The sequence below is a fragment of the Thermobia domestica genome, chromosome 1, assembly GCF_964235325.1.
Source record: "Thermobia domestica chromosome 1, izTheDome1.hap1.1, whole genome shotgun sequence".
Lineage (NCBI taxonomy): Eukaryota > Metazoa > Arthropoda > Insecta > Zygentoma > Lepismatidae > Thermobia > Thermobia domestica.
Window position 1 is genome coordinate 311,297,809 of NC_137454.1, and position 27,504 is coordinate 311,325,312.

Here is a 27,504-nt window from a genome sequence, read left to right on the forward strand (position 1 = left end):
TATACAAATCCTGGAGTGTTGTGAAGTAACTGGCAAATTCTTTTACACCTTTGATGGCATCATTAATGACAAGGTTTAGGTTATGCACCGCGCATATATAGCTCGTTCTTCAATTTCTTGAAGTCTCTTCTGAGTAGGCACCACTAACAACACAACATTTCTGCATGCCTTGCAAATAAGAACAGAAATAAAACACTGAACTGCTGATAAAAAATACTGCTGTACTATTGATAAAAAAAACAAATACCTTGTCTTGTTCAGCAGTTCAGTGTTTTATTTAAGCACCACTAATTACAGCAGCGCCATCATATCCCTGCCCTCTGCATTTTTTCACAATCCTTATTTCTCCAAACGACTTAACACTAGTTATAAGTCTGGATGCAGTTCGATTTCTTACATGTAAAATTCCTAAAAACATTTCTTCAATCTCGACCCGTCTAGAAACTTCGTTTCTAAGCTTTCGTTTGTTTCTGTAAAATTTACATAGCGAATAATGAAACTCATTTGATCTTTGTTTGATAAATCTTGAGTCGCATCAATGATTAATGAGAAAAATGGCGCTCTTTTAATTTCCTTCAACAAATTAGTTTCAAAGTTTGAAGACAGGCAATGGATGATTTGATTTTGAATATCATGGCTGAGATAATTAATCTGGCCTTTGGGTAGACTGATTAGTGAAAGTAAGAGACATCTGGTGCATCGTTGTCAGTCCTGGTAGCTCATTACTTGGTTCAAGTAATTAAACTATTACGAAAATAACATGTTTTTCAAGTGTTTAAAAAATTAGTATTTACAGGCAAGGTGTAGGAAACATTTGAAAGCCTCTGGGCCCCTTACGCTTCTTTCAAATTGAGGTGGCCATTTGCCACCGCCGCGCGCGGCAGTTCGCCGCCAAATGAGAAAAGGCTGTTAGGGTCCTCCCTCCCCCCGCATCGCGGGGTCTTGCGGCTTATTGCATAGTAGTTTCTTGGAATCGAGTCATCGTAAACTGTAAGGCATAGTGGTTTCTTGGAATCGATTCACCGTAAACGGTAAGGGATAGTCGTTTCTTGGAATCGATTCACTGCCGGATCAACCATCTCCGCTTTCAAAGTTGATCACCATAGAGCAGAAACAATAACAGAGGAAAAGGGTTATTTTGAAATATATTTAGCGTCCCAAGAGTACATTCCATCGCATATGGATTTACTACTATCGTAAGGATAGCCTACAACAAATTCTGATCCCAATAGTGATTTCCACAAAGCAGAAACGGTAGTAGGAAGAGAGAAATGTGTTTTTGATTCCAGAAATAGATATCTTCTCAGTGCTTATTCTTCTACTGAAACCGAAAGCAAGTAGTTAAATTTAAGGTTTCAGTATTGATTCCTATGTAATATTTGTAACAGATAGCAAGATAGGATACGGGATATGGATAGCCACTATTAAAGTCACTGTTACCCTTGAAGATGTTAATGGTTTGACTCGGGGGTAAAAGTGGATCTAAAAAGGTAGGGGGTGCATGACGTCATGCCGTCCCCCGTGTGTAGTTTTGCCCACTGTATTTTTTTAGAAAGTGGAGGAACGCCATATAGGTTTTTGGAAGTGGGGGAACGAATTCAGCCTACGTTTCCCTCACTTTTCCCCCTGGTTTGACTCCACTAATGAATTTGGCCGAGTTAATCATTCTTGCTATCTACTGCAAAAGAATAAAACAAATTTAAAAAATTCGCATTTCTTTTATATGAGTTATCGCCTGGAGTAACGGATAGACGGTTGCACGTGTTTAATATGGGATATGGATAATCACTGTTAAAGTCACCGTTATCCTTGACAATGTTAGCGGATTGATTTCATTAACGATCTCTGACCGTGATAATTACTCGAGCAAAAAACATAATTCAAAAAATCGCTTTCTTCTAAAAATTTTCATGTGTAGTAACATTATTCTCAAATAAGGCATGATTCTAATAAACAGGTGCATTCTTTCTCTATTACGTATGAGTAATCAACTGGTTATGTTCTTTCTTTTCTTTCTTATACTTTATCTTCTGACTACTCATCCTTATCAACATCCATAGCGAAGTTTGTTTATCTTCCACGAAGTTGTATTTACAGTATGTTTTGAAACTGCATGACGCGGGAAAGAAATAATGCCTGTCTCCGTATGAAGAAACACTTTATCGCAACTTGGGAAAATAACAACAAAGTGAAGTTTATTAAGCTGACCTACACATACCGTCGCATGTCATCTCATGTGATATTGTTCACGGGAATGAAATCTTGAGCTTCACCTCCAACAATTGTGTATTCGAACTCCGTGGCTTTTCCCTCCTCAACAGAACACGAATTGATCGTGTTCGAGCATATGCAATCGATCATGAGTAAATGAAGCGCAGATGCACTTTCTAATACAAGAAACTACTAATCAATGCAACATTTAAATTTTAAATTCTGAATATGGACCCAGATTTATAATAATATATTTAATTTCCCATTATTATGCCGTTTAGGTTAAATGAGATAGATAATTTTAAAAAACTGATTTACATGAACGAATTAGTGAAATGTGAATGTGGAAGGAAGCGGGAATCCCCGAGAAAACCACAAACTCACATGGTCTAAAATCGAATTAGAGATCTGTCGCGACGAAGCAGAACGCTTGATCAGTGCAGTGCGGGACATATTCCAATCCGTTCTATAAGCTTCCGCTTATGCACTACTCGTTTAACCCACCGTGCTCTTTAACGTATACGGGCCGCGGTGGCTCAATGGTGCCCTCCCTGCTGGTCTAGTGGCTAGCACTAAGCCTTTGGTGTACAGGGTGCCGGGTTCGATTCCCGGTGGAAGAGCCTTTGGAATTTTAAATGTCCTCGATGTTTCTGTGTTCGTGTCCCTGTCATTCTAGGTTACTGGTAAAACGAGTTAAACAAGTAAAAAGGGAGTAAAATTAAGTAGAAACTAGTAATAACTAAAAAAAACACAAAATAAATTTAAAAAATGGTAGAGCTCTTGTACATGGGGTCCTTGGTTCGATCCTAGCTCGCGCCCAAGTGAACTTTGTTAGTGCGTATGTTTTTTCAGGGTTCTCCCGTTTCTTCCCGCTTTCTTCATTCCACCATTTGATTCATTTCTCATCACCACCATCTCGTTTAGCCTAGCCGGCATGATCGTGGATCGTAAAGCTTAAAGATTTCTTTAACGTATATGTCAACTTTCCTGAGCTGCACGATCACCAGACTTATTGTTTCTCATTTATTATGTGTAACTCTATTGCACATTTGAGTGAGTTCATTGTGAAACTAGCGTTGAACGTAGTTTACCATCAATCTGAAAAATTCCACCCAAGTTATGAGGGTTCTTTATCCCCTATTCAAGTAGGACATTTCGCACAACCTCAAAGTAGGAGAGATTGCACATGCTGGATAAGTAACATATGATTCGTAAACGTCTTATTGGAGAGGGTAATGACAAATTAAATAAGTGCAGTTATTTTGTGTAGGTACATCAGGCCCGTAGCTAGGGGTGGCCAGGAAAATGAACTCCCCTCGCTACCACGTTCAGCCCTCTGAAACTTTCAGTAGTTTGTTGAAATATGGGCTGAACTTAAGTAAGTCCCCTCCCCCACAAAAAATCTTGGCTTTCCCTGCCCCGGCTACGAGCCTGAGGTAAATATTTTTTTCAATGCACTTTTTTAACTGACTGTTACAAAGTTGGTTGTTATTTTTGTACAGCAATGTACAATTATGTTTCCACAGTACCAATATTAAGTAATGTATTGTCCTGTAGCATATAAATGTTCACTGTCAATTATGTCATGTTCCTAAAACATAGTTCATATTTTCTCCATTACACCATGTTGTTTCTGTTGTACAACTATAGAGATGCAAAAAAGCCGGCTTTTTTTAATCGATGGTTTTTTCACATAAAAAGCCGGCTTTTGGGGAAAAAAACGAGAATTTTGGAAATTTTGGCTTTTTTCATTTTCATGATTTTTCTATCTAAATAGCTTTCTTATAGTATATTCTATAGTTAGATAAGAATTCCATGACCTAAATGCCATATTTCGCTCTAAAATTCACCAGTAAGATGGATGGAGCACATGTTTTACGAATTAAAGCTAACGTGAAGAATGTAGTATTTGAGGGCAATTTTAGAGGCTATTTAACTTTATTTTAACTTTTGAGTTATCGACATTTTTTTCTTCTGGGGATCATTTCAGTTTGTCATCCGTGTTTCATTTCTAAGAGCTTACTACTCTAGCTTCTTGCGTTAAACTTACGTTTTTCTATATATCCGTCAAAGCGTACGTTTTTCAATATATCCGTCAAACCGTACTTCCACATTTCTGTTATACTGTAGCTATGCAACGATTTAGCAATAATTTTCCGGATACAACCTTGAATACTAATTTATACAAATAATCAGTAGCGGATTTAGAAAAGTACTTTGGGGGGATTTCTCTGATTGTTTCGTTTTCTAAAATGCCCTAATTTTATTTGGGAGGAGCTTGAAGTTCATGAGTACAGACATAACTAATATTTCGTTTCGTTTATATATTTAGCGATAATCTTGCGGATACAACCTCATTGAAGATCATTTTATAGTGAGAATCAGTGGCGGATTTAGAAAAGTATTTTGGGAGTTTTTTTCTTACTAATGTTTAGTTTTTCTAAACATTCGTAATTTTTATTTGACGGGAGCTTAAAGTTTATGAGTAAAGGCATAACTAATAGATATTTCGTTTGTTTTAGACATTAAGTAATTTTGGGAAACAGGCTTCAGTCCGAAAGACTGCCCTCCTAACTTTCGCAAAACCGTCACTGCTGGTAATTAGTAATAATGACGATTTAAAAACAATAAGAAAGGAAGTCGGCCAACTCACAGTACACGCACTATTTCTACTTCACAGATGGAATGAAGAAAAGCTTTGTCAGAATGGTCGAATGCTGAGTTGAATCCCGGACTTCCCGATAGAAGCGCAAAAGCTCCACTCAGTCATGTTTGTTGTGCAGTTGTATTTATCTTAAGTTAAATATATTCCGTAATCCTTTTTTCGGGGGGTGGTAGTGGGGTGAGGAGAGTTCCATAATGATATGAAGGGTGTGAGCCAAGAACATGATAACTAACAAATTTTCAATTGCTGAGTTATGCAGCACCAGATAGACAGCAACGCATACCGCTTCGTTTAATCCTTCATGTATAGTCTTATGTGAAAAATTAGCTTTCCGACTTTCAAAATGGATTGTGCAGCAGAAAATCTCTAATTTCTTAAAATAGTAAAATTGTGGGTTACCATGTTCTTGCCTCATACCCTTCATATGTTGAATCCCTCTTGTTAAAAATTCAGAAAACTTGAGGACTGAGTAAACCGTGATGGTGGTTATATAAAACTGTAGAATTTCAAGAATATACAAAACCAAAAGCTCTAGATGTGCAGCCTTTAAGTGTATCATATAAATCTAAGTATTTTTCTTATGTTTTACTTTAATTTTATTTTGTTCCAAAAAGAGGGTATGGAATATTTTGAAAAATACTACATAGAATTTTGCTAGTTATTTGTGTATTTTTTAAAAATAGGTATTTACTTTTAGGGTAGGCTGGTTTACACCAGCTGTTTTTTTTTTTTTTTAAATAAACAACTGGTTTAAACCAAAAAAAAAAGAACGAAAAATGCGAATCGTGTGAACTTCATGGTGACGTTTCCCCACATCAAACCATCTGTATTAGTTTTATTTCCTTTTCACCTTTTAATCAAGGTGTCTCATGTTCAATTCTCGGTCGAACCACAACCCTTCTTTCATGAGTAAACAAAGTAGCGGTTCGGATGTCACTTTAAGTTAAAGTCTTCTTCTTGATAACCTCGGTATTACGTAAGGGTGTTAAGCCTGAACATACAAAAACGAAACCAAATTGTATATTTCTGCATGCCTGAATGCCTGTTGTCTTATAAAGAATCCAAGGTTACTTAAATATATTGATAGAAATTGGCAAAATTTATCGATTGCCTACGTAGCTTTCAACATTAGCTTAGATTGGACTTTCAATGATATGTACGTACTAAATTTGTAATTTAATACCTCAGTTTTAGCGTACTGATTATGATATGTTGACCTTTAAATTTTACATGCAAAGCAATAACAGGAGTTTTCCGTTATTGTTTTACATTTAGGGTAATGACGGGATTTTCCCGATGGCTAGGGCGGGAGTTTCCCAATTTAAGAAATTTACTGACCGGACTTATTTAAGCTTATGTGACCTCTTCCAGCACAACCCCATTGTTGCATAATAACACCAGGGCGAAACAAACTTATTTCTATCAATATGTATTATAATATAAATACATAAAGCAAAATATCTAAACCTAAAAAAGCCTGGTTTAAACTAAAAAACCTAGTTTAAACTCCCCCCCCCCAAAAAAAACGGGGTTTTGCCATTTTCAAAAACAACCACGGTTCTTGCCAACCCTGCTTACTTTTGTATGTAGGAGGTTAAAAAAAATCTTATTATATACATTGGTTAATCCTTTGGAAGTCATAATGTAAATATGTTGAGAAGTAAAACTGTTTGAAATATCTTTTGGAAATTCATAGTTTATTTTCGATGTTTTATATTATTATCGACATCAACCACTAATTAAATGACTTTTTGTGTTATAGAGAAGCGAAACAAAATCTCGTTTATCAATTTAAAGCCGAATTTTGAAAAAAGCCCAAAATTTCCCAAGCAAAAAAGCGAAGCAGAAAAAACCGAGTTTTTTTTTAAAAAAAAAGCCGTTTTTTTTCGAGCCCTTGCATCTCTATACAACTATAATCTCATCTCATATGCACGATCTCTCCTGCCCCAGGGGTTTTGATAAAGTGTTAATTTTAAAGATGAAAATCGATAATTTTGCTCTCTGAGATTGGCAACTATGGAGTTGGGTCCAAGATAGACCTGACGACCCGGTATCAGCCAAAATATAAGCTCCTTAGCTGTCCATTACTAAAGCTCAAAGATTTATTTCTTTGATATCTCCGTGTGGCATTTCTTAACCGAGGTTCCATGCTTTGAATAATTCAAATATAATTTTAAATTTATTAGTCTTCCCAAACTGGAAAATAATATAGTAATTTTTGAACATCTGCTATACAGGGCTTAACAAAATACTCTGTGGGCTCAGCGGCACGTTTTATGTTCTAAGCACGTTTTACTGGTTGGCACGATTAATCTTTGACGATTCCTCATAAGAAAAATATGCAGCTTATCTTTTCATGAGATAACGTCTGTTAAATCTTGTAGTTATCTTTCAGTGCAATGCTTTTACACATAAGGACACACACACACACACAATAAACAAGAAAAATATAGATTTAGTGAGAAGACGGAGAAAGAGAGACAATCATATATTTTTAAATGTATTGGAAGTCTCACGGAACCATCTCATGAGTATGGCGATTTTTCGTCTTCAGGGCAGAACTTGCTACTTCGTATCAAAGATCACGAAGTTCGTGATCCTCTGCGTTAATGGTGTAAAAAGAATAATTCTTTACTCGAAAACCACGCATGAGGATTTGCACTCATGCAAATTACAAAATTACGTATAATTTTATTAATCTCGATTAAGTCTACCAACCTCTGCACATTTCTCTTTCCGTTAAATGCTAACAATGTTGTAGAATTAAATAGTCTTCAAAAGCACGAAGTATTATCCCTGAAATATGGCTATAACCGTATCTTATATATAGATTTGAAACTTCTTGTTATGTATTTACGAGTATTTTCCTTTGCACATATCAAGAACCAGAACAGAAGAGGATAAAAATTGACATTGACAATCACACCCACACAGAAAAATAACTGTGATAAGTTGTACTAATCTTCATTGTTGATAAGAACTGATTTGCCATAGTAACTTTATCAAGATTACTTACTTATAGCAATGCTAAATACGGTTTCCTGTAATACTTAGCTTACGTATTTTTGTTTTCTTTCCTAACTTCTTACGTCTGAACTTTAGGGTTAAATCAGATCTTAACTACTGTTTTCAACGGCGGATCTACCCCGGGGCTGGGGTGCCTAGTCCCCCAAGTTTTTTTGAGTGTCCAATAATTTAAGCTATTATTTTTTATATTTTTGGAAGTTTACAGTAAACTTCTCCTATAATTATTGTAGTCTGGGTTCTAGCTGCCCCAGTTTTTAACCTTCTAGATCCGCCACTGATCTTTGCATAAAGTTACCGTAATTTACTTGTTTATTAGGATTTTAACGTGGGATGTGAAAGAAGTGTCAGACCAGTCGTAGCAATAATATATTACTGGATCCGCGGGGTAAGAGAAACAACATTGTCCTCTTTCGTTTATATATGTTACGAAACGTTTTACGTCATATGTTACATTACATTATGTTTTGTAAGCCACAGAATAAAAATGTGGAGCTCTTTATCCAAGCGTAAGCACCTTTTACCACTGGCATTTTATTAGCTGTAGTTCTTTAGCAAATATGTGACTGAAATATGTTTGATTCCTCAAAGTAGAGGTCTGCACGGGTCGGAAATTAAGCCCGGGCCCGGCCCGGCCCGGCCCGTGAATTTATAATGTAAGGCCTGACTCGAGTCCGAAATATGTTTTAGCATTTAGGCTCGAGCCCGGTCCGAGCTCGTGAGATAATCAAATGAGCTTGAAATAAGCCCGAATTACAGAAACTTAACGTTTTTATATATCTATCTATCTATCTATCTATCTATCTATATATATATATATATATATATATATATATATATATATATATATATATATATATATATATATATATATATATATATATATATATATATATATATACAGCAATTAAAGGTTTGATCTTGCAGTTGTGCTTTAAAAGTTCTCCACAAAGAATGGTTCAATAAACATCGTTGTGTAGTATATTTACAAAGTTAGACCCGAAAAAGCCCGAGAAATATAGTTGTATATTTAAAAATGTATAGCCCGACCAGGGCCCGAATTGATGTATGTTTTGTAGGCCCAAGTCCCGCCCGCAGACCGGGTCGGGCTTAAGGCCGCGGGCCCAGATCGAGCCCGTGCAGTAATTACCTCAAAGTAATTGTTATAGTCTTAATCCAATTCTTGTGACATAAGAACTTGATTTTTTTTTTAATCTCACATTTTTATACCATCAGGACGTTAAAAAGAAGTGAGTCTACTTTCGAATTGGAATCCAAAGTCTTTTTTTTTTTTTTTATCTGGGACATTTTGTTTCTGAGTTTTATACTTGCAAACACAGACATCGAAAGAGATTATTCTAACCACGAAACTTTTGAGAGAAGTCGACAACGACAGGAAAGTTACATCCAGAGCACAACCGAGCACTCTTAAAACATTCGCCCACCTTTGGACGTCCGTTAGACGTCCATATAATGTCGAATAAATCTGTTCCGTGTTCATGGGTTGCTTGCAAACTTACATGAATAGCCTAAATATATTTACCTTTCCAAAAAGTGGATTTTTTTTTAACATGAAATGGGAGTGAAATTGATGTCCACTCCTTGAATATTGTAAGGATCCCCACGTTGCCGTACAAGGCAATAACCACGTGTTGATAATAAACACAAACAAACAGACGACGTTCCCGAAGAGGAGTCGATCACCATCGCCAACAGTCGGAAGGACGAGAATCGACGATGGAAGCCGACAGGACAGAATAAAAAAGACCTGCACACCTCGACCAACATCAATCTTCACGGATTGATACAACACCTAAAACCCCTCTCACGACGCTTGGTCACCGAGAGGTACCTATCCTTATACCCACGACGCTTGGTCACCGGGTTCCTTTCCTCTTTCTCACGACGCACGGTCACCGAGAGAGAGATACCTAATCTACACCCCTCTCACGACGCTTGGTCACCGAGAGTACCTCACCTCAAAGCCCACGACGCTTGGTCACCGGGCTCCCATCTAATCTTACCTGATATTAGTGGAATTTCTTATTATTTGTGTACATAAAACTTTTGTAATAAAAAGGTGAAGGGAAAAGTCCAAATCCCGAGTACATTTATTGCTCTACCCGAGAAATCTTTACATGGTAGATGCGTCGGCGTCTATTTGCAGACACTAAAAGGACTTTCCTACGGGGCGCTCTTTTTATTAACGAAAGCACGGACTTAAAAACTTTTAACATACAGTGTAAGTGTTACTAAAAGCAGGATCATATAAAAGATAGTATCCGTATTCTCATAAATACTCTCATTACTCTTAACGATAGATTGATTTGTTACAGGCTGGCAGGTATTTATGCCGACAACTAGATCTGGGAAAAATACATATAAAGAAGGCGATAACAATATGGCAGAATCAGGCTCCCGTATACTTCTTAAATTCTTAAATTCTTAAATTCTTCCTATGTATCTACAGGACGTAGCTCTTGACTTTGTCTTACAATTGCAAAATCTGAATCAATTCAATACACTAAATTACGAACAGCTGAAAACCAAATTAGTTTCTCTGTCCCGCCCAAATATACCAGCGTATAAGGCGGAATTAGAAATTTTTCAAATTCAACAAAACGAAAATGAATCGGTCGATTCATATTTCTTAAGGAAATTGAGGGCTATCAGACAGCTGATGCCAGAGGCTTCAGAGGAACAGAAAATTCATTTTCTTTCGTTAGGACTACAACGAAATTTGCTGCAAAAGATAGCGTTAGAATCCTTTCCAACAATCCAGCGGCTGCAGGAACGACTCCACGAACTGGAAAAAGCTCAAGATCTCATGCAAAAGAGGAATTATGTAGAATTGTCACAGGCAATTCATTCTTTAATCGGCCAACCTAACCGCCCCTCACCACTCCCTTTGTACGACCATTATAGCCAAACGAATTCTAATTCATACATGCCAACCTATGCACAACAGCCAACTTCTACTGTGCATCACACCCAACCTGCTCCTAGTTATACGCAATCGATACCTTCTGCACCCCCATCGCAGAATATCTTCCCTCCTCAGTCAACTTCCTCTGCACCTGAAGTTTCGAATCCGCATCCCCACCAAAGTCAAAACCCGCCCTCACAACCTCCTCACACGGACCTTACCAAATTAGCAAATCAAATGGCCGAGTTATCGTTAATGGTAGCACAGAACGTCATGAAAACTAATTATAGGCGTAACAATGGACGAAAAGCGGATGCGAAGAATAGCAATAAAGGAAATAACGGTGGTAGAAAAAAGAATCATTTTGTAAAGGGCGACAAAATATCAGTCTGCTCAATTTGTTACAAGAAGAACCACGGAGCATCTACCTGTTGGAATAATCCAAAAAATTCCAACCAGGGAAACGCATAGATGGGCTCGCAGGCCAAAGTCAAGCCTCGCGGGCCATTTCCGAAAAGTCGGCGCGGGCCACACAGACACCACCACAATTAAAATGTGTTGGCATTCAAAAAGAGCAGGCAACAGCGGAAACTCTTAAGGACACGGACGCCAATTTTTTCACCCAGACGATCAATAATGAACATCGTGAACATGTTAGATTGGGAATAGAAAATAATAAACTGTTACTCAATACTAATATAAATACAAACAGTCTACCAGCTATAATAGATACGGGTTCTTAGTCTATGGTCAAGACGGGACGTACCCCCAAAATGTACGCTAATACCATTTCAAACTCGTATCAAGGGCATTGCCAACAAAGTTCTAACTTTAAAAGAAATAGCTTTAATTAAATTTAAAATTGGCAACACTACTTTCTCACATTACTTCCGCATCATAGATGCTGACTTTAATCCAATTTTTGGAAATGATATTCTCACAAGACTTTTCTCTCAAATAGACTTGGAGAATAAATCTATATCATTATACAGAAAACCTAGGAAACCTACGTTTCCAATAGAAAAGCAAGAATCGGAAGAAATGTCACGAGACACTACGCACTCATTGCACTTGCAAAGGAATGCAAACGTCATCACAGCAAGTAAAGTTACGATACCAGCGAAATCACATTTCTACTTCCCTGTATCGATTCAAAAAGAAACAATTCATGACGCTGCATTTTACATTACTCCATTGCAATCGTTATTAGACCGATACGGCTTACAGGCAATGACAATGAGAGTACCGAGTAACGACCTTACATTACTCATTTCCAATCCCACGTCACGAATAATAACATTAAATAAAGGTACACCAGTGGCGTATACAGAGGAGGGCGTGGAAGAATTTTCATTTACAATAGAAGAAGACGAAAAGAAAGCGCATCAATTTCGTACTCAAGAAGAGATAAAGGAAAGATTAAGGCAAACTGCTAAATCTTTTAACATTAACCTTTTTGACATAAATCCGGATTTACCAGAATACCAGCGAATAGCTGTAACCAATTTATTGTATAAATACAGGGATGTGTTTTCATACAGCCCAGAGCATATAGGATATTTTAGAGGATATGAACACAAAATTCGTATAGATAAAAGTGCGTCATTCCATCACCGTTCCCCACCGATTCCATTAGGGATAAGAGATCAAATTGATAAGCAGATACAACAGCTGTTAGATGCAAAAATCATACCGGAGACGCAGACTAGTAATTTCTCCTCACCTTTAATTGCAATCAAAAAACCAAACAGTTCAGATTTCAGGCTTGTGTTGAATCTCCAGGCATGCAATGGTTATACGAAATACCTAAGCATACCATTTCAAAATACAGAGGACGTTTTACAGGTTTTAAAAGGGAAAAACCTGATTTCAAGTTTGGACATTTCGCAGTCGTATTTTCAAATAAAATTGCATCCAAAAAGCACTAAATATATGACTTTCGAGGTAAATCATACACGCAAAAGTTATAAATTCCTTAGATGCGTAATGGGTCATTGTTCCTCTTCCCAATCCTTGACTATAGTAATTAAAATGCTACTAGACGGCTTACCTAAACGTATTACCAATTTCGCAGATGACATCGTCATCGGTTTTTATACGTGGGAACAACAACTTTCAGATTTGGAGCTTTTATTTCAAAAATTAAGGAAACACGACTTCCGAGCCAACCCCAAGAAGACGCACCTGTTATATACAGAACTCCCAGTACTAGGATTCCTTGTATCCGGAGAGAAGATAAGCATCTCACCAAAAATAGCAAAGAAGATCAAGAATTTTAAAAAGTCAACTACCAAACGCATACTTAAGAGCTTTATTGGCCTATGCTCTTATTTACGAAGTCATATCAAGGACTTCACGACCAAGATAGAACCTTTCCAGCAACTTCTTACTAAAAATGCCAAATTTAAATGGACAGAAAAACATGACGAATTATTTGAGAAGTTGAAAGAAGACATTTTGAATGCCCCTTCTCTCTATCATTTCGACGAAAAGCTAGAGATAAGGCTGTACACGGATGCATCCTCTCACCAGATCGGAGGGCTATTAGCTTGTTTTGATCCCAAAACTAACGAAGAAAGAATCGTTTCCTATTGTAGCAGACGTCTCACAAAAACTGAGATTAAGAGCTCAGTATGGCAAAAAGAACTATACGCTATTATATATGCTTTACGCAAATTTAGATATTTCTTACTCAATCGTAAATTTAAATTGTTTACTGACGCAAAATGTCTAACCTCTTTGCGTACTCACCCGGACAGAGTAGGGAAATACACTCGCTATAGACTTTTCTTAGCTGACTATAATTTTGATATCTGTCACATCCAAGGAAAGAAACATCTGGCTGATATCATCAGCCGCTTAGAGCAGAATAGCAGTGATATTTCAGAACCCTTGGACCCACATCAGGCAATAGAAGATCTACATGCATACAGATCCAATTCTCTAGAGGAACCCATTCTACAAATAGAATACTCAGGATCTTTGAAGAACTTACGAGAAGAACAACGTAAGGATGACGCATACGCTGATATTATAACAGTTTTAGAAGGGGGAGAACCGGCAAAGAGTTCCACCACGAGGGCAGCCAAATATTTTCGATTAAAAGACAACATATTGTATCGTACACAAAAACATCCAGAACTTGGGCTACTACATCTTTTGTGCATCCCGAAAAGCTTGGCAGGACATTGGTTCGAGTCTATTCATAAAGACCCGTCAGCTCCCCATTTTGGGTTTTCTAAGACATATAAGACTGTCCTTAACAAATATTACATGCCAAACATGAAATCACACTTGGCATTCAGAATCAAGAACTGTAGGGAGTGCCAACTATTGAAAAAACTACCCAAAAAACGACAGGGAGAACTCCTGCATCACCCGATAGGCCATATAGGAGAACGATGGATGTTTGACGGCTTAGGTCCCTATCCGCACGAAGAAGGAAAACCAAAATATGTTTTAGTCGCCATCGAAACAAGTACACGTTATATACTGACGAAGGCTGTTAATGGGATTACAGCAGATACAATTGAACAATTCTTATTGGAAGAAATAATTCTGAAATTCGGCGCCTTTCGTTTCCTTCATCTGGACAGACATCCTGTGCACAGAGCGAAGAAACTTCAAAAACTAGCAGAGATATATAACTTTGAATTTAAGTTTTGCCCTGCTTTCAACCATCAAGACATAGGATTAGTCGAAGTTATGAACAAAACACTGCAGAATTCCTTAAAATTTTTCGTCCAACAAAATCACGAAACATGGCCAAAGTTATTACCTCATATTACTTTTGGTTTAAATAGTTTCGCTCAATTAGGAACGAAGAAATCCAGCTTCTTTCTCATGTTTGGATACGAACCCAGGACCATCAGCGATTGCAAACTTCAGATTACCCCTCAGCTACAGCTTGAACGAAACCAACTCGTAAAACTTCGAGAAAAGACACGGCATAACTTACTGAAGGCTCACGAACAACAAAAGAAGTACTTTGATAGAAGACATAAACAACAAACTTCTCACACTGGAGATAAAGTACTCATTTACTTTCCCTTTCGAAGAATTAGAGAGTCATCACCAGTGGCGGCGATTGGACGTTAAAAGTGAGGGGGCAAGACATGATCTGAATATTTGTACAGTGAAACCTGTCTTTAGCGGAATCGAGCGGGACTTGCAAAAATTTCCGTTAAAGTCAGGTTTCCGCTTAGTGGAGGTAGACCTTTCCTTTCTTTTCTTTTTTTTAATACATGCTTATAAAGGGACATACTGAGAAAATATATTGCTGTACGTACATTGTTCGATTACAGTACTTCTTTCTTCTATGAATAAATACACACACACACAAAAAAAACTAAAATGAATACAAAATGTACTATGCACAGGGTATCTTTATTTTTCTAATAGCCAAGCAGGGTTTTCTGTGTACATTGTTGCTTGACTTTCCGCATACACTTTAGTGTGAGAAATTATACTAAGTGAATCAGAATCATTTTCCGTAAGGTAAATTTTTGCAGTTCCTTTAAACTTCTGAGAGCATTTTGATATGTATTTATTCTACACTCTTCTTGGAACTCGGTATCGTATTCCTCTTCTTCCTCTATCTCGTTTTCTTCTTTCCGACATTCCTTATGATTCTTGATTAAGTAGCGGGGATTAAGGGCAATTTGTGGGGGGGAATATGAGTAGTGGTTGGGGAAGGTCAACACTGTCCAGAAATATTTATCAAAAGAGCGACATTTTATCGCAAACAGTGTAATGTATATGTTTCACAGAATGTCTAAACATCTAAACGCTGTAGTTCGGAACTCAGAATTTTCCGTTAAATGTTTGTTTTCCTTTCCGTTGTCCGCATAACACAGTTTCCGCTTAATGAAGGGACTTTTACACATTTTGTTCTCCAGAATTCATGGGACCGTGAAATATTTCCGTTTAAGACAGTTTTCCGTTTAATAAAGGGTCCGTTGAAGACAGGTTTTACTGTATATGAATGTTAATATACAAATTTCCCTGGTTGAAACTATATACAATAACAGGCCATTTCAGAAAAGTGGGGGGCAACTGCCCCCCTTTGCCCCCCCTAATCGCCGCCCATGGTCATCACAATGGACCGATAGATACTGCGGACCGGCTACAATAATCACAAAACTAAACAATTATCTCTATCGAGTTCGCATGCCCCATAATTTCAGGGAGAGAGAACAGAATATTTCCATTGACAGGATTAAGCCATTTCACGCAGCCGAAGAATACATATACAATGATAATGATGACGTACGCACCAGCTAGGAAGAAGAAAAGAGAAGATAAGAAGAGAGAAAACTAAGACTAACATAATCCCAGCAGATATAAACGAGCGACATGCGAAGCGCACTCTTCATGATTTAGCGGCAAAAAAAAAAAAAAAAAGCGAAACAAGAAATAAAACATGGAATAGAAGAAAACAAGATACAGCATATGATACAGCTAACTATTTGAAGTGACCAAATCTAGTACCCACCTTAGTATTCGAATCGCAAGCGATCCCTTGTCTTTTTTTCTCACTCTTAATTCCTAACCAACCTGCATTCTGTCATATAAATAAGCATACATACAATTTCCTTCAGTGAACAAAATTGCAAGCCAGCATTTTCTTTCGACTTCGAGCGAACGAACTTCACAAGGCCAGCTATAACATTTTTATATTCGCTTCTCTGCTGCGTATCATATAACTGTCACTAACACATTAACCTACATATACAGAGCGTTCAGAAAATCAGGACTTTTGATTGGCAACCTTTTTTCCGCCGTGACTACAATTCTCAAAGTACTGCCTTTAGCCGTTCTCTAAGTATGTTCCGTCATCTATTAACTAGTACTAGCCAGAACTAGACCAATATTAGAAACATTTGTATAATAGCGCCATATGACGTGCGAACTTCATAACATATACTGCGGACCTTACCATCAGTGACGTAGTTATAACTATCAACTGTAATCATCAGAGCTTCGACAGCCTCTCCTTTGAGGGAAATGACGTGACATACGGATCCTGCTTAGATTAAGAGGACAAACTGTCAGTGCTCAACTTCAACGTGAAAACTTATGTGATAATATCTCAAACAGTGATATCAGTGACCAGTGCTTTTTAACTTTGATTTTGTGTTTCAGTGTTATAGTGTTTTCCAGTGTCTACTGTGCCCAATATGCGGACTCCACGTGCTGACACAAACACGAAAAAATAATCCATTGGCTTATTTTTTTCTACGCCCCGGGGGTGTAAGGATCCCCACGTTGCCGTACAAGGCAATAACCACGTGTTGATAATAAACACAAACAAACAGACGACGTTCCCGAAGAGGAGTCGATCACCATCGCCAACAGTCGGAAGGACGAGAATCGACGATGGAAGCCGACAAGACAGAATAAAAAGGACCTGCACACCTCGACCAACATCAATCTTCACGGATTGATCACAACACCTAAAACCCCTCTCACGACGCTTGGTCACCGAGAGGTACCTATCCTTATACCCACGACGCTTGGTCATCGGGTTCCTTTCCTCTTTCTCACGACGCACGGTCACCGAGAGAGAGATACCTAATCTACACTCCTCTCACGACGCTTGGTCACCGAGAGTACCTCACCTCAAAGCCCACGACGCTTGGTCACCGGAGTCCCATCTAATCTTACCTGATATTAGTGGAATTTCTTATTATTTGTGTACATAAAACTTTTGTAATAAAAAGGTGAAGGGAAAAGTCCAAATCCCGAGTACATTTATTGCTCTACCCGAGAAATCTTTACAATATTCATGGGGCCCGTCTTAGACACTTCGCCATTCTAGAAATGAAATTTTTTAGTTTAACATCCGTTTATGCCCTTTACAGTAAAGGATTGATTGATTGATTGATTTAGTTTAGCGTCCCTTTTAGCAGCGAGGCTACATGAGACGTGGACCTACTGATTAACGTGAAATCCGAACCACATGAGCTCCCGCCGGGTTTACACTAAAAGAGATGGATGATGAAGAAATGTGAGCGATTATGAAAAATAGTGGAATGACAATGTGAGAGAAAATGGGAGAACTCCTAGTAAAACACACGGACACGATATTGTCCACCATAAATTCACATGTCCTGAATCGAACCAGGGATCTCCTTACAGAAGAAGTGATCCCTCTACCACTGAGCCACGTTGTCACCTGATATCAGCATTCGTATAACGTACATTGTTACAAAATGTACTTTGATTTCAAAATGAGTTTCAATTCGAGTCTTCGTGGTTTGCTCCCTTACACAACGCCGAGTTTAAGAAATATTGACAACGTGGACTCCGAGCCACGACGAGAAATTCAATTCTTTGCACATCAACTCTCAAAAAATAGGACATTCCCCATCACAACTATTTCGCATCCGAGAAAGCTGTTTTACAGGATCACGCCTACCGGATTTCTTAATACAGAAAAACACTCTATTGTAAAGCATAGAAGAACGTACTTTTCCGTACTTTCCGTACCAGTAACTCGAACTTATTAAGAAAGCGTTATAGAGTTTACTCATATCTGAAACACGAGATACAGTAGAGCGTCGATTATCCGAACGTCGGTCAACCGAACGACCGCTTAACCGAATTGTGTACTCGCTCGCACCTGTTACTCTCCCACCCTACCGTCCATCATCCCCCTCACTCCCAAACCAAGTTTCTCACAGTAGTCGCCGCACTGAGCCACCGCTGGCGGAACATTGCTTCTAATGGGGCCTTCATAAAGGCGCTGCTGACCGGCCAAGCCGCCAGTCGCTGTGTTTCAACAATCAGCACACTTCTGTCGGTTTGACACTGGCTGTAGAAGTAGCAGCAGTATCAAAGTTGTTCACAGCAACAGCTGCGCCAGCTTAGAGTTGAGGCGTGCCGCTCCGCGCATGGCAAATAAACATGTACAGTTCGATTATCCGAACAAACCAGTTTTCCGAACACCCATGTCCCCCAATTACTTCGGATAATCGACGCTCTACTGTATTGCTTTATGAGATTGCTCTTATGTGATTAAAGACGCATCGGTAAAAATTAAAATTTTACAGCTACAAGATATGAGGATAACGTACCCAATGTACCAGTTGTTGTATACAAGCAGTAGTGATACCAGAAGATTTCTCAGAGGGAATTTTTAATAACAGGGGATGATGAAAACTACTGTGAAAATACTGATAACTGACATGTGAGAAGTTTTTCCAACGAGACGAGGAATTTTTCTTTCGTCTCGAATACGAAACTCCGTCTCCTTTAGCCTCGTCACACAATCGCGGAATGTTAAACTAGAAAATTTCATTTTATTTCATTTCCGAAACGAGGTAAGAGCCGAGACAAGCAGTGCCTTAAAAAAAAAATCGAGACTACGATAAATTTTACGAGTTTAATTGCGAGCACTAGTTCACCGAAATTTCAGCTCTCAAACACTGTTTTTGTGTTACATAATGAATACTGTAAAACTATAAATTGATAAATTGCTTGTACGAAAACAATGAAGAGATTTATTAACGTTAAAGAAATGCAAAAACATTACATAATACAGTCCAATAATAAACACACGTTTCATGCAGTGGTTCCCAACCTTTTTTGATTGTCGATACACTCTTCTCAACACCCACGACATCGGATTACGGTCACTCAATTTTTTTTGGTATTAATAATCATAACGGTGCAAGCATATTAGTTTCTGTAAACTTGTGACTCTTTGTTGTATTGAGCATTGTTGCTGACGTTGGAGAAGTTGATTGGTATAGTCTGTCTGAAAAGTGATTTTAACTAATTGTATTAAAGGCATCATGATTTTTTTTTTTTTAATTCTAAAATTTCACGACACAGTATCACTACTTCGGAACCACTGCAGTGTTGCCACACTTGGTACAATTGTACCAAATTCAGCCCTTTTTGTCATTCATCGGCCCGTTGGTACCACGCTGGCATTTTCAACCCTTTTTGTGAAAAAGTTGGTACAATTTTACCCAATTCAGCACCATAGATACTATTGTGACTTAAAATTATTAATAATGTGTTGTGATGTATTTCACGAAAGGTTCTAGGACGCTGGACCGGTTTTACATTTTTTTATAAATGTCAGTTTACTTACCTTATATTCTTCTTACGTCTATTATCCTACATCGGTCGTGAAATAGGCGAGAATAAGGTGCAATAATTTATATTTTAATACTTTATTATAACGTACTGTTTACACACAAACTCGGAGATGATTGACTTGTTCCTCGTTTTATATATTTTTCATATATGGCAATAATACCGTTTTGGTTTATTGATCACTTTGAAATAGAGTTGCTTTTGGTATCCTTACAATACGTACTGAAGATAATAACTGTTTTCCCTTATAATTTGCGGCCTCTCTCATACTTCCTACGTCCGTGAAAAGTGTCATCTACTTCCACGGTTTCGGGGTCCTCCTATTTGTATGTTTTTAAAAAGTAATTTTAAAATAGAGCATTTTCTTGATTTGATTTCTTGGAAGAAGGGGGGGGGGAAGTGTTCTTGAACTTTATCTCTTTTAGTTTCATGTTATAGAACCATGTATTACACTGGCATAAAATAATGAATTCAGCCCTTTTTGTTTCAATTTGGTACTATTTTTCAGACCACTTCAGAGCTAGGACTGTGGCAACACTGAACTACTGCCTTCGTGCAGCTCTTGTGATGCGAAAGAATTTAGATGATTTCTAGATCAGTTGTTCTCAATCTCTCTTTGACTGACGACACTTTACTGAGCCGAGCGTCCAGGAGATCGCAATACACTTGTATGATATGTTATTAATAATAATAGTAATAAATAAATTATAATTAGAGTAACCCACATTATACTTTATTTTTTGTTTAATTATGCTTTATATTTTCCCAAATTATGCTTTATTATGCTTTATTGTTAATTTCAATCATTGTTTTATATTAATCGTGTATAATGTATAATATTTAATATATACTAAATATTCTAAATATCTGGATCTATTTATTAATATTTTATGCAACCAGTTTATTTCATATTTCATGAACTTTCTACTTAATGAACTATAAAGAAATATGTTTTACTCGAGTCATTTTTTTTATCACCTGTGTGCGCCTTAGAGGTGCATATATACAGAAAGGGAAAGTAAAAAATGCCACCATAAAAATACAGAAAGTGTTCAAGTTCAAGTGGTACACATAACAATATAATGTGAAGTTCTTGTGCACTTTTTGTATATACATTTCGAATCATCATTCATAACAGCGCATACTTAGAAGAAAACTATTGTTTATTCATTATTGGCAGGAAGTTTTCTTCTTTTCATTTTTTTTTTCTTTTCACCATTTCAAAGGATTGCACCGAAAAGTTTACAAAATAAAAATAAGCTTTTCATTGTTTTGCATTATTCTTATGTTCTCAATGATTTTGCATTGTAAATTTTGGTTTTAAAAAAATATTAATAGAATATGTTAAAGTTGCAATTAAACAGAATTTTCCAAGAATTGTGCTATATATTTTAAATTATGCTTTATGCTTTATTTTCTAAGATTATGCTTCTAAGCTTCCGCCAAAATCGGACACGAATCCGTAACAACGTCGTACAGAAGATAAACGTTTGCTCTACTTAGGAGTGCACCAGGTGTGAACCCTTCCCTCAAAAAAAAAATAAATAAATAAATAAATAAATAAATAAATAAAATAAAAAAATAAAAAGTTCGTAACTCGACATTTATTTGTACACTTTCTTCATAAAACTATATTTGATTAGCAGAGAAATACTTGATATAGACCAAAGATTTGACCTTATTCATCATTTGTGGCATTTCCTTTCTGATAAAGACAATCTAATTTTATCGTTTTTCGTGAGAATATAGGTGTCGGTGCTTAAAAATTACTTACCGTTTTTTTTCGACTGTAGAATAACACCCATTCCATATTATATAAACATAGTATCTTGTATTATTGGACCCCCTCAATCCTTTTACCCCTCCCAACAAAAATTTCTGGGTGCGCGCCTGGTTCTATTCAATTGCCTAGCATAAAAGACTCTCCATTGACATGATTAAAAAAATTATTGACAAAGACGCAGTGCATTCCGGCGAGAAATAACTTCCAAGATTGGCGTCATGTCCGCTACACGTTACATCGTCAGCTTATCTTACTATTACGAAGCACCTGATGATTTTTTTTTAGATTGCAGATTTTTTTTTTTTATCATGCGCGCTTATCAAGCGTCCATATTCATACGCACATTAAACAATATAACAAGGTGACAATAAAACGCTTGTTAAAGTATGTAGTGTGCTAGTGTGACTCCATCGAAGAAAGAACTCTATTCAGATTACCTTTCGTCATTCTATTACAATGTGTGCAGGGAAGATGGTTTGCTCAATACGTTACTCTGTGATTACTCTAGCCGTGTTATTCGCCATTTGCTCAAAAGGCCAGACTGAAGCAATTAAATTGGTTGATAATGGCTATGAAGATCTCGTGATTGCGATTGATTCAAATACTCCGGAAGACTTCGCGGATCGTCTTCTTATCAACATTAAAGTAAGTAATTATGTCAAGCTTTTTGAAATTTGATTTAGAAAATATTTAGTGCTGATTAAGATACGAGAAAAGTAATGATATTGTTTGCACATTTTTGAAAATTATATCAGTGTTTATACATCACAGTTTCCGCCACATTTTGGAAAATGGAAGGATGTCCTAGGTCATACGAAGAAGGTTAACCTTTTTCATGACGAAAAATTAAACTTTTTGTAATAGATTGCATGCATTATATAATACTTTGCGAGCTGCTTCATGGCTAAGTGGTTAGCGTACGCGTCTCTGGCGTGAAAGATCCGGGTTCGATTCCCGGCGGGAGCTCATGTGGTTCGGATTCCACGTTAATCAGTAGTTCCACGTCTCATACAGCCTTGCTGCTGGAAGAGGTGTTAAACTCAAAATCATCATTATAATAATACTTTCCGATGTACTGTCATGAGAATAGATGGATTCTAAAGCCGATTGATTTCCATGTGTGGATTTGTTCAGTACGTCATTTCAGGTTTTGCCAGGTGGGAGGCAAGATGATCAATCAACTTAAGAGTTTTAGGTTTTTCTTTCATTACTATGTTAGTATACACTTTATGCAAAAGTATGTATTTCTCAGACTCAGCGGGAGACGCAGTTGCCCCTCTGCCCTCTCCAAATAATGTCGCTGCTTTTGGTACACCTGGTTCCAATGGATTACAACATGTAATAGATATTGTGATGAGGAAGTGGAGGGGAGCCAGCTACTTGACGCAGGTGACTGAACTATCAGTAACAAGCCGCCTGGCTCGCCCGGACTTCGGCACAACTTGGAAAGCTGAGTTAGAATCTTAAGAAAGAAATGTTACTTTTAATTTTTTTTGTTTCCACTGGAATAGTCTAAGCGTCTTAGTGTATGGCTAAACCAGGATGCATTTCCGATGTGTGTTACTAGATTTTTGAAGGGGAGTCATAGGATTTTCTTAACATAACTTTCATTTCACTTTGTTGTGAAACTACGGTAGAGTTAACCAACGTGAATACAATACTGTAGTACCGGTAGGTCTACAACTTCGGTTGCATTAGAGGAATACAGCAGAAGACGAAACCTATTATTATGATATTGAGTTATATCGAAAAACTGCTTCCGGTTATCTGTTACAGTTTTTTTTTTTTTTTCACTATAGCGATCAGTGTTGAAACCGGAAGTCATAGACTTGCACCTATTCCAATACAATAGAGAGATAAAAGTAAAGCGTAACTTGTTCTTAAGAGACAGAATTCTATATCACGAAGTCATTTCTTGTTATTTCTTACCGCTTTCACTCTGTAGAGAACAATATTTAAAGCGGAAGTGGTAGTAGATTTCTACCGCTTCTGGTTGCAATGGAGTTGTTGATTTCAGTTTAGCGTTCCTTTCAGCAACGAGGCTATATGAAACATGGACCTATAGTTTAACGTAGGATCCGAACCACATGAGCTCCAGATGGGAATCGAACCCGAGTCTCCCACGCCAAAGGCGCCTGCGCTAATCGCTTAGACATGAGGTGGCTCTTGGTTCCAATAGAGAAAAAAAATAGATGGAACTTATTCTTGCGTTTTTTTTTTTATGGTAGATTTCCGGTTTGACCAGGGGGATAAAGATTGAGACGAAACTTATTCTTGGGACGCTGAATTCCACCATCCCACCATCACCACCATTTCTCGCTATCTCTTACGGCTTTTGCTGTATGAAGATCAATATTAAAGCTGGAAGTAGTAGAAATTTAGAACAGCTTAACCAAGTGATTCTGAGCTCTCTACGGGAACCGGTTCTACAAGACTTCCCGTCAGCAAGCACGTAGCCAAGAGGAGGGCGGACTCCTCTTCGAAACCAGAAATGAAAAAATTAAGGAAGGATGAATCACTAAAAATAAAAATAATTTTTCGTCACCTCTTCTCTGCAGTATCAAACATGTTATTTCAGAAACAATTTTCTACTGCTCCTTTAACTTGTCATTTGGAACAAACAGTAGTTGACGCAAGAATGAAAACAGAAAGTTATGTGAAAAGAATGTTCTGTTAACATTTCATTTAACAAAGAAAGATACGCAGATATTATAAAATATTTTACAAGACATTACTGGATATGTACTTTTTATAATAGTGGAGGTCATAATGAAAGGAAAATTGTTATATTTGAATGAACAGAGGAAAGAACGTAGATACTGTAAAATATTTTTCAATGCCTTTTTATATTCTTTTACTCGAGATTTCTTCATAGTTTGTTATTAAAATACTTACTAATATATCCCTGTTTTATTGTGTTAACAAACCTATGCGTTGCCAGTAAAATAGTTCAGATTGATCAAGCCCCTCTTGTGATCACCACAGTATTTCGTGTCACGCCCCTCCCCCCTATTACGAAATCCTGGCTAAATGAACCAATATATGTTAATAGTAAAGTAGTTTAGAATGATCGAACCCTAGTATGATCACCACAGTATTCCATGTTGCAGACCCCTCCTTACGAAATCCTGGCTACGTGCCTGCCACCAGGGCTGTTGGAATTTTACCCAGCTCGAAAATTCGTAGTGGTCTTTTGTTGCGTAAAATTAACAATAAATAAAAAAGAAAGAAAGAAAAGGAAAGTGCACCCGGAAATGTGCTTCAAAACTTGGTTTGAAATAATAACCTTAATGTGATCGTAATTACTTTTTTAAGTCATGTTTCGTAGTACACGCTTAATTTCAGAATTAGCTTTAAAATATGTATTTACACGTATCAAGATATCATCAACACTAGAAAAGGATACTATTGAAAAAAAAAAAGTTTGGGCATCATGTATAATGAATTTTGTTTATGCTGGATCAAATTCGATGTAACAGTCTTCAACTCTAATCTATTATATAAAAACGAAAAGGATGTTATTTATGATCACTAGGCCATTTGAAATGAATTTTTGAGTGTAGTGCTCACGTACACCGAACTGGATTTGAATCATGTTACTTTGATTAAAATGCTTATTCTAAGGGTGGAGTGGACAGTCAAAATTTATGCGAAAAATTTAGTATCTCGTGATTCTTTGAAGCCAGGAAGATGAAACCCCTCATTATGAATGAGTGGACCCGTGTCCCAGCGTTTTTGAGAATTCCCGTTTAATGGAGAGCATTTTCTATAATTTATTTCTTCAAATTGAAAACAATGATGTTTGTTGTTCATGATCTCATCACGGGGAAAAAGTGGAACAGTTTGAAATGAATTTTGGTACATATATGGTAGCAACATCAAGCTAGGTTTTTATTATATTACAAGGGTGCATCCTGCAAGGCGGGGGTTTGAGACGGTTCAAAATTTATGTAAAATGACAGTATATCACGAGCCCACCAAGTTGGGAAGATGAAACTCTGTATATAAAATCGTCTTTAAAAATAAATTGACACGTGTTTGAACATTTTCGTTTTAAGAGGAGGGTATTTTATATTCCTTCCTTCACACTGAAACCAATTATGCCAGCTGTTTGTAATCGCATCACGCGGTAATGGTTGAACAATTTAGGACTAATTATGGAACATACTACCTATTTTAAGCAGTGTCTCCTCTCGTGAGCAACACTAGAACTCCTTCGTGGCTAAGCGGTTTGCGTACGCGCCTTTGGCGCGGGTGACCCGGGTTCGATTCCCGGTGGAAGCTCATGTGGTTCGGATACCACGTTAATTAGTAGGTCCACGTCTCATATTCGCTGCTGAACGAGACGTTAAACTCAAATTCAACTCAACTCGTGAGCAACACAAAAAATATTATATATTACTGCTTAGCTTACATTTCTCATCGCTTTCGCTTTCCAGTGTAATCAGGCCATGATTTCAAAACGAGTTAAAACGAGCGAGCCATTTATCAAATTCGACTCGACTCGAAACTCGACTCCAAAAACTGTGAATCGGCTCGAAACTCGACTCGAGAATATTACCTTTGACTCGATTCGTAACTCGACTTGAATTGAGTTGAGTTTTAGCTTGACTCGCGCCCATGCCTATGCGTTAGAAAAAATGGTTATTTATTATTATTCGGCTAAACTAACTATTTAATAATAACAGTGTTGTTAGGTAAAATTAAAAATACAGAATATAGAGAAACATTACACTACAACTAATAAAATGAGAATACATAAACAGGAAGTGAATCAAAACTTGCCAGTAACTCTGAAATCGATACATGCTTTTTAAAGCTAGTTGTTCCAAACTCTATAATCAACGGGACTTCAGGATACGCAAACTGATCTAAAAGAACTCTAATATTACATATCATCAACATTACATCAATAAAGTCGGCCTGCTCATCAAAACACAGTTTATTCATATTGACCACTTACTGTATATCGTTAATCATGACACCTAGTTGTTGGTCACGCCGGGCACCATTTTACTTATAATTCTGTCCACCATCATCTTCAGATTTTAAGAAAAAGTATTCTTTCAACTAGTCGAACGATAAAGTATTTCCGTTCTTCGTCTTCATAAAAACAACACCAATCAAAGTAAAATAGACTACCTGTATCATTGCACTCGTAGTTCACTCACTGAATGTATTGATTTTGGAGCTGTCAAAATCTACGACAAAATCTTCCAGGTGCTTTCAATCAGTACACGTGATTTCCCTGAAGCTGTCCTCATCTTCCAAAAACAGCAAGTGGCACTATAATCTTATCTGTTTCTTTGTGTGTCGGTGACTGACTGTCGGTCACTGACATACGTAGTTCATCCTCCATTGTTCCATTCTGAGAAATTCACTTACGGGAAAGAAACATTTGTTTCCGAAAAAAATTTACATATTTTGTACTTAATCATTTTAAATGTAACGCGAAAAAAGTAACGCAATCTAGCCACGTTACTTAAAAATTTGTAACGCGTTACCGTTACAGTTACTTTGGAAAGAATGTACTGCGTTACTAGGAAACGTTACTTAAAAAGTAACGCGTTACTTGCGTTACGTTACTTCCCAAGACTGAGGAAGACATAGTATTAATTTCGAGAAAGGAAATTTTAGATGAACTTTTCTGGTATTGCGGAAAGTTAGCACGGGATTTGAAAAATAAATACTATGTAAATTATAATATGAAGAGAGACTGAAGTTTATAAGGAAATATTACGCGCATACCCACCTCTGTACCGACTGTTCCCTGCGGACGCAGCCTCC

General features: G+C 37.3%; 1 protein-coding gene across 1 annotated transcript in view; it reads left to right on the forward strand.

Annotated features, from left to right (window-relative positions):
• The first annotated feature begins 22,129 nt into the window (after positions 1-22,129).
• LOC145667821 (calcium-activated chloride channel regulator 2-like) overlaps positions 22,130-27,504 on the forward strand; it is a 134,261-nt gene continuing 128,886 nt past the window's right edge. Inside the window, exon 1 of the mRNA XM_081735254.1 lies at positions 22,130-22,362. Within this exon, the coding sequence (XP_081591380.1) occupies positions 22,174-22,362 (189 nt within the window). The 5' untranslated portion in view covers positions 22,130-22,173. The remainder of the gene's footprint in view (positions 22,363-27,504) is intronic.